The 9,127-nt window shown below is 46.5% G+C and overlaps 1 protein-coding gene across 2 annotated transcripts; it reads right to left on the bottom strand.

Annotated features, from left to right (window-relative positions):
• Positions 1-1,910: 1,910 nt before the first annotated feature.
• Positions 1,911-5,659, bottom strand: CLPP (caseinolytic mitochondrial matrix peptidase proteolytic subunit). Of its 2 annotated transcripts, none has more exons than XM_077261837.1 (7): positions 5,381-5,659; positions 4,983-5,084; positions 3,956-4,027; positions 3,779-3,875; positions 3,055-3,242; positions 2,771-2,876; positions 1,911-2,337 (listed from the first exon to the last, which is right to left on the bottom strand). In XM_077261837.1, exons 1-7 carry the CDS (start codon positions 5,402-5,404, stop codon positions 2,174-2,176), a joined length of 753 nt encoding a protein of 250 aa, XP_077117952.1. In that variant the 5' UTR covers positions 5,405-5,659; the 3' UTR covers positions 1,911-2,173. The 2 variants fall into 2 exon arrangements, with proteins under 2 accessions (XP_077117952.1, XP_077117951.1); XM_077261836.1 differs by having other exon boundaries at positions 5,303-5,383.
• Positions 5,660-9,127: the final 3,468 nt, after the last annotated feature.

Genomic DNA, 9,127 nt, shown 5'->3' with positions numbered 1-9,127 from the left:
CGCTGCCTTCCTTCTTAATAGGGTCCTGGATAGGAGGCCACTCTATATATAAAGGGCTTGTCTGAGATTTGAAAAAAAAAAACATTTCTGCTTTCTTCCAACACCTGCTTGTGTTTAGTACTGCAGCTGCATCCCCTCAATGAAGCTGTAATCCCACCTGTGACCCAAGGACAGGGATGGCGCTGTGCTGGAAGAGTTTTAATATTTAGTACGAACCTTTTATTTAAAAGGATCGTCTACACAATTTATTTTTTGTCCAGAATGCTGACCCATTAAGTATCCGTGCGGCCCGGCTCTTACTCTCTTACACCACCCTGGCATAAAAAAAAAATCTACTATATGAAAACAGATAAAAAGGGAACAAAACTTTAACCCCTTAGTGACAGCCAATATGTCTTTTTACTGACCTGAAATATAAGAGAATAGCCTCCCCATACAGGTGACAGTCCAGCAGCTGTCGGCTGGACACTGTAGCTGACACCTTGCTGCATCAGCCACCGTCCATATCTGCTTAACCCCTTAGATGCCTCTGTCAAAAGTGACTACATCATATAAATGGTTAACAGAGTGTGGGAGCTTCCCATTTATCCCCATCGGCACCCCGAGATCATGATTGTGTGATCCTGATATTTGCCGTGACAGTTCGTGGCCTTAGAGTCTGACGGCTGTTGTAACCTGCTCAGAAGTTATCATCATTTAGGAGGTAAAAATACAATTTTTCATTCCGGTCATGTCACTTTGCATTAATTCCTGAAAATCACCTGAAGGGTTAATAAACTACCTGAGTGCAGTTTTCGCAGTTTTCAATGTCCAGGGGTGCTGTTTTTAAAATGGTATAACTTTTGGGGGGTTTCCAATATATAAGACCCCCAAAGCCACTTCAAACCTGGAGAGGTCCCTAAAAATAAAAAATAATTTTGTAAATTTACATAGAAAAAAGGAAACATTACAGCTTCATCTTTAATCCTCGTAAAATGCTAACAAAATAAAATAACATTATACAAACGGTGCTGATGTATATCCGACATGTGGTAAATGTTATTTATTAAATGTTTTGCTGTGGTATGACTATCTTGATTAAAGAGATAATCATTCAAAGTTTGAAAATTGCATTTTTTTCTACATTTGTCAATTTTTTTATATTTTTTTTTTTATAAATAAGCAAAACATATCGACCTATATTCACCGTTATCATAAAGTACAATGTGTCACAAAATAAGTCTCCAAATCAATGGGATCTGTTGAAGCGTTCCAGAGTTATTACCACATAAAATGACACTGGTCAGATTTACATAATATGGCTCCGTCACTAAGGGGTTAAATATATTTTAGTAATTAACTGTGGTCATAACAGAATGAAATTTAAAAAAAAAATTGGGGAAAAAAAAAATACTTATTTCCAACACAGAAAATGTGAATTAAAAGATTTAACATGTACAAACCAATTTGGGGTAAAACTTTATACATTTTTGTTTTGTACGGTCAAAACAAGTCTCCCGTAACTTCTAAGAGAAAAATTAGCCAAAAAGTACAAACCGAGAAGATGCACCAGCACGAAAAACTTCCAGAAACTTGTCCAGACGATGGCGCTGCTCTACGCGGCTCCCATCAGGAGTATCAGCCCTCTGACAAAATCCATGTAAAGGGCTTTTCCCATATGTCGATAGTGCTAGTAAAATTAATGTATGGCTAATGAGAGAGTAACACTTCTCTTTACCACTCGTTGCCTATGAGACCGACCACCGCAGATATTTCGTTTACTAGTGAAGCTGATCGGGATATGGAGGTAACGGCGCTCCCCAGTGATCCTGTCCAGCTGTAAAACAGTGCTTACAAGCCCAATAGGAAAGAGCTTGTAAGCCCTGCACACTTTATGTTGTCTAGCCGGAAAAAGAAGCGACACAAGAATATCTGAAGATAATTTTATTTTCAATTTTTTTTTTACCTGCCCTACAAGTCAGAAGCTATGGGGACCTGAGAAAGATCCCTCTGCCCAGTTCATACTGGTTGTGAGAAATCCGCCTTGTTTCTGCCAGCAGGGGGCAGTATAATGTGAATTATACACTAATGTCCAGCAGTCTCGCCGCATCCGATGATCGGGGTCTCCTGCGGGGGAGGACGCTGCCAGGCTACGGCTCGTTGTGACCTGTCGCTGCACAGTCCCGCCTCTCCTCTAAGGCTCAGATGGTGGCGGCAGCGGCGGCTGCTCCTCTGTTTTTCGGACAAGTTCTGGTTCATCTTCTCCATTTTGAGGGGGGTGCACCAATACTTTGTCCAGGATACCAAACTCCTGAGCTTCGGTGGGACTCATGTAGCGATCTCTCTCCATGACGGACTCTGGAGGCAGGAAACATAGGTGTTATATGGGGGGAGCAGAAAAAAAATGTCATCTCCGACCAGCAAATCCAACGCTCAATAATGGATGCAAACTGCAGAAATACAGAAAGATTAAAAGGAAAGTACAAAGTATTGCCAGGAGGTGCCACTGCATCTAAAGGAAGCCCCCAGAGACAGTATTAACCCCTCGCCTTCACAGCCAACCAGCGAAGCCCTTAAAATGTGACTGCCCAGACCTAAGGAGCTGTTCACACTGTCTTTTTACAATGTTTTAAATTACTGTTTTTCAAGCAGGAAGACTTGTATTTTTTTTTTATTTTTTTTTTAAGCATTTTGTAGTCTTTTTTATTTTTTTTGATCTCCGTGACGGAAGAATTATTGAAGTGGAAACGCTGAACAATGTGAGTAGGCGTGGGGTGGAGCGTGGACTCACCGATCAGAGACAGCGGCTGACGCGTGTGCTTTGCGTAAATGTCGTTGATCTGTTTCTTGAGCTTCAGGATTTCCTCCGCCTGTATAGCGATGTCTGTGGCCTGACCCTGAGGATGATATACAGATATCAGTACGACATCCGCTCCCGGGCCCCCAGGTCTGTCACAGTCCCAGGGGAAGACTTTAGGACTGCCAGCTTACAGAGGTAACCGTTACCTCTGCACTCCATCTCTAGGCCACATAAGTAACACCTCCATGTCTGGGCTTATAGGGCATGGGACTTACCCGGGCTCCTCCTGAGGGCTGGTGGATCATAATTCGGGAGTTCGGCAAAGAGTGTCTCATTCCATGAGATCCGGCTGCCAGCAGGAGGGACCCCATACTGGCTGCTTGACCCACACACCACGTACAGATGGGGTTCAGTATATACTGCATGGTGTCATATATTGCCAGACCGGCCGTCACCGAGCCCCCTGCAAATAGATATCAGCAAAGTAAGACCGCTATATACTGAAAAACAGACCCCCAAACTGGAGATTGGGGGATTGGGGGGCTGCAATCTGCTCACACCAGGCAATATCACTCATTACGGGGCAAAAATACTCAAGAGCTTCAACTTATCACAATGTGCAAAAATATATGCTTGCTGTCAGTGAATGCAAACCGATCCTGACCTGTGACTAAATATCAGCTGCACAGTTCTCTCCAATGTTCTGATAGTCTGTTGCAATGTGTCAGTGCAGTCTAGATACAATTCCAATAAACCCTCAGCTATGGGAACTATTATTACTTCTGTGTATTAATAACAATGTTCCAAATCGCTAACAGCAATAAGAGATCTTGGAAATAGTGAAACGCAAAGTATATTAGAGAGCTGCACACTTTCTATAAAGGTGCTGGGAGGTGAGGAGCGGAGCACACGGTGCCGTGCACGACTGCAGAGGGATGTGCGTGTTATGGAAACATGGAGGTGACCCCAAGCATCAAGGCTCCTCTGGTCACCGGTTACCTGGGCTGTTGATGTACATGTGAATAGGCTTCTTGTTACTCTCAGACTGCAGGAACAGGAGCTGAGCGATCACCAGGCTGGAGAGAGAGTCGTCAATCTGAATGAATGAAGAAAGAGATGCGAGTGCTGGGGGAGGGGCGCTGGGGAAGAGAAGGGGTTAAAGATCAGGAATCTCACCGGCCCCATGACGCAGATGATCCGCTCCCGCAGTAACCTGGAGTAAATGTCATACGCTCGCTCCCCGCGGCCCTGAATAATAGAGAAACAATGAAAAACCCATAGAATAGTGAGAGCAGCTCTGGAGTATAATACAGGAGGTAACTCAGGATCAGTAATATAATGTATGTACACAGTGACTGCACCAGCAGAATAGTGAGTGCAGCTCTGGAGTATAATACAAGACGTAACTCAGGATCAGTAATGTAGGTACACAGTGACTGCACCAGCAGAATAGTGAGTGCAGCTCTGGAGTATAATACAAGACGTAACTCAGGATCAGTAATGTAATGTATGTACACAGTGACTCCACAGCAGAATAATGAGTGCAGCTCTGGAGTATAATACAGGAGGTAACTCAGGATCAGTAATGTATGTACACAGTGACTGCACCAGCAGAATAGTGAGTGCAGCTCTGGGGTATAATACAGGGTGTAACTCAGGATCAGTAATGTAATATATGTACACAGTGACTCCACAGCAGAATAATGAGTGCAGCTCTGGAGTATAATACAGGAGGTAACTCAGGATCAGTAATATAATGTATGCACACAGTGACTCCACCTGCAGAATAGTGAGTGCAGCTCTGGAGTATAATACAGGAGGTAACTCAGTAATGTAATGTAGGTACACAGTGACTGCACCAGCAGAATAGTGAGTGCAGCTCTGGAGTATAATACAAGACGTAACTCAGGATCAGTAATGTAATGTATGTACACAGTGACTCCACAGCAGAATAATGAGTGCAGCTCTGGAGTATAATACAGGATGTAACTCAGGATCAGTAATGTATGTACACAGTGACTGCACCAGCAGAATAGTGAGTGCAGTTCTGGAGTATAATACAGGATGTAACTCAGGATCAGTAATGTAATGTATGTACACAGTGACTGCACCAGCAGAATAGTGAGTGCAGCTCTGGGGTATAATGCAGTAGTCGCTCAGTACAGTATTCCTATCAGACAGGACCCATGCATTTCTTACTGACCGTTTGCTCCACCACTATAGGGATGAGCGGTGAGAGCCTCGGTGGAGCTCTATGTAGGTTCCTCACGTGCTGGAGAGCACATATCCCTTTTAGTACCGGCCTCTATAAAAAAAAATACGTAACAGATGGGTCAGCAGATATCCATTACAACAGAATATATCAGCAAACAGTCCTCCCAACAGCAAGAGACTTGTGGAACTAGAAGTCCCAACAAATAACACTAGCATTGTTTGCTGGGACTAGTAGTCCCACCACTGCTGTAGATATTTTAGCTGGTGTCTCTAATACAAGAGATCACCTGCCTGGGATGATATTTATACCAGATGCAGCACCATGCCCGGGCGTCTATATCTTATTAACAGATGGCATCCGGGCCTCCCTCCATGACAGACACGTACCGTCCCTCTGATAAGCAGCTCCATGCCGTCCTGGTGTCACCAGCTGCCTCCCAAAGTTACAAAAAGCCAAATGTCACCGACAAATAAGAAACAACAAAATGTCTCCATTTGTGCAGGATTGACTAGACCTGGGCAGCCATGTTTTTGAAGACCTCCTGGTTAGCAGAAACAAATACCGGCCCCGGAAAAATGGCTCCAGTGACAGAGACACAAATTTCAGTAAAAAGATCAAAAGGGAGGAAGTGACGTCAGGCAGGGATCTTAGACGCCTGATCGCTCGCCGCCATGTCAGTTGCTGGCAAGTCATGTGGTGTAGTGTGGAGGCGTGTGGCTATGGTAACGAGTGCAGCGTACTAAACGCCTGTATAGTTACAGAGGCGGCTACTACTTGTTAACCGCAATTTTATTGTAGCGGTGTACGTGACAAAGTGTCAGTGTGTGGCTATGGCGGACTAGAAGCAGATAGACACTACTACGGATATCATTCATGACATGTTTTACTTCACCACCAGCAAGTTGGAGGAGTAGTCACCCACTTCCTGTTTTGCATGTTACTAGGCAACAGCCAGAGCCTAGAGATTGTGCCCAGAGTGAACTGACTGCGCCCGCACCTCTCACCCACACCATACCTCCCAACCGTCCCGATTTCAGCGGGACAGTCCCGCTTTGGCACCGGGGTCCCGCTGTCCCGCTTCGGGCATTTAAAATCCCGAATTTGCGGCCGCCGGTGAAGCCCCGCCCACTTCCGGGACGTAGAGAGAGCCTGTTTTTTTTTTTTTTTATATAAAAGCTGCCTCCTGACCGCCCGCGCAACACCCCCCCCCCCCTCCCGCCCCCTGTGCGGCGCTGCCACGCTGAAGGAGAGAGCCTGCAGCAATCAAGAAGAAAGGTCAGCGATTCACTACCTCTGGCTGTGTGTGCACGGAGCTCCGGCTTCTGCTCTTAGCTGCTATCCCGGCAGAGAAGGAGAGACGGGGGAGGTGCCGGGATAGTGCAGAGCTGTGAGCAGGAGACTGAAGACTTCAGCAGAGAGCTGCACATGGACATCAGCCGCCCCTGCATCACAGAGGAGATTGTGTGTGTGTGATGTGTGTGATGGCTGCGTGTGTGTGTGTGTGATGGCTGGGTGTGTGTGTGTGATGGCTGTGTGTGTGTGATGGCTGCGTGTGTGTGTGTGTGATGGCTGCGTGTGTGTGATGGCTGCGTGTGTGTGTGTGATGGCTGTGTGTGTGTGATGGCTGCGTGTGTGTGTGTGTGATGGCTGCGTGTGTGTGTGTGTGATGGCTGCGTGTGTGTGTGTGATGGCTGCGTGTGTGTGTGATGGCTGCGTGTGTGTGTGTGATGGCTGCGTGTGTGTGTGTGATGGCTGCGTGTGTGTGTGATGGCTGCATGTGTGATGGCTGCGCGTGTGTGTGTGTGTGTGATGGCTGCGTGTGTGTGTGTGATGGCTGTGTGTGTGATGGCTGCGTGTGTGTGTGATGGCTGCGTGTGTGTGTGTGATGGCTGCGTGTGTGTGATGGCTGCGTGTGTGTGATGGCTGCGTGTGTGTGATGGCTGCGTGTGTGTGATGGCTGCGTGTGTGTGTGATGGCTGTGTGTGTGTGATGGCTGCGTGTGTGTGATGGCTGTGTGTGTGTGATGGCTGTGTGTGTGTGATGGCTGTGTGTGTGTGATGGCTGTGTGTGTGTGATGGCTGTGTGTGTGTGATGGCTGCGTGTGTGTGTGATGGCTGCGTGTGTGTGTGATGGCTGCGTGTGTGTGTGTGTGTGATGGCTGCGTGTGTGATGTCTGCGTGTGTGTGTGATGGCTGCATGTGTGTGTGATGGCTGCGTGTGTGTGTGTGTGTGATGGCTGCGTGTGTGTGTGTGATGGCTGCGTGTGTGTGTGTGTGATGGCTGCGTGTGTGTGTGTGTGATGGCTGCGTGTGTGTGTGATGGCTGCGTGTGTGATGCATTTGTGTCAAAGCTGCATGTGTTTGTGAGCTGCGTGCGTGTGAGCTGCGTGCCTGTGTGTGAGCTGCGTGCCTGTATGTCATTATACAGTATGGAGCATCATGTGTGGTCATTATACAATATGGAGCATCATGTGCGGTCATTATACAGTATGGAGCATCATGTGCGGTCATTATACAGTATGGAGCATTATGTGTGGCCATTATACAGTATGGAGCATCATGTGCGGTCATTATACAGTATGGAGCATCATGTGCGGTCATTATACAATATGGAGCATCATGTGCGGTCATTGTACAGTATGGAGCATCATGTGCGGTCATTATACAGTATGGAGCATCATGTGCGGTCATTATACAGTATGGAGCATCATGTGTGGCCATTATACAGTATGGAGCATCATGTGCGGCCATTATACAGTATGGAGCATCATGTGTGGCCATTATACAGTATGGAGCATCATGTGCGGCCATTATACAGTATGGAGCATCATGTGCGGTCATTATACAGTCTGGAGCATCATGTGCGGTCATTATACAGTCTGGAGCATCATGTGCGGTCATTATACAGTCTGGAGCATCATGTGCGGTCATTATACAGTCTGGAGCATCATGTGCGGTCATTATACAGTCTGGAGCATCATGTGCGGTCATTATACAGTATGGAGCATCATGTGCGGTCATTATACAGTATGGAGCATCATGTGTGGCCATTATACAGTATGGAGCATCATGTGCGGCCATTATACAGTATGGAGCATCATGTGTGGCCATTATACAGTATGGAGCATCATGTGCGGCCATTATACAGTATGGAGCATCATGTGCGGTCATTATACAGTCTGGAGCATCATGTGCGGTCATTATACAGTCTGGAGCATCATGTGCGGTCATTATACAGTCTGGAGCATCATGTGCGGTCATTATACAGTCTGGAGCATCATGTGCGGTCATTATACAGTCTGGAGCATCATGTGCGGTCATTATACAGTCTGGAGCATCATGTGCGGTCATTATACAGTATGGAGCATCATTTGCGGTCATACAGTATGGAGCATCATGTGCGGTCATTATACAGTATGGAGCATCATGTGCGGTCATTATACAGTATGGAGCATCATGTGGGGTCATTATACAGTATGGAGCATCATGTGCGGTCATTATACAGTCTGGAGCATCATGTGCGGTCATTATACAGTATGGAGCATCATTTGCGGTCATACAGTATGGAGCATCATGTGTGTTCATTATACAGTATGGAGCATCATGTGCGGCCATTATACAGTATGGAGCATCATGTGGGGTCATTATACAGTATGGAGCATCATGTGCGGTCATTATACAGTATGGAGCATCATGTGCGGTCATACAGTATGGAGCATCATGTGTGTTCATTATACAGTATGGAGCATCATGTGTGGCCATTATACAGTATGGAGCGTCATGTGTGTTCATTATACAGTATGGAGCATCATGTGTGGCCATTATACAGTATGGGGCACTGTGTGGCCATATTTTTTTGTTTATAATTATTGTATATGAAACAGTGTGATCGGCAGTGCTAAATGGGTGTGGTTGGGATGTGGATATGGGTGTGACTAATTATGAATGGGTGTGGTCAGAGGCGTGGCCTAAAATTTGCCGCGGCGCGCAAAGCGCGCCGCAAACTTTGTCCCTCTTTCCCATCTTCAAAAGTTGGGAGGTATGCCCACACCTCTCATTCCTTGCCCGCACCTCTCACCCACACCTCTCATTCCTTGCCCGCACCTCTCACCCACACCTCTCATTCCTTGCCCG

The sequence above is a fragment of the Ranitomeya variabilis genome, chromosome 5, assembly GCF_051348905.1.
Source record: "Ranitomeya variabilis isolate aRanVar5 chromosome 5, aRanVar5.hap1, whole genome shotgun sequence".
NCBI classification, from domain to species: domain Eukaryota; kingdom Metazoa; phylum Chordata; class Amphibia; order Anura; family Dendrobatidae; genus Ranitomeya; species Ranitomeya variabilis.
Note: the sequence above shows the minus strand (reverse complement) of the source record. Positions and strands in the feature narration are given on the sequence as shown.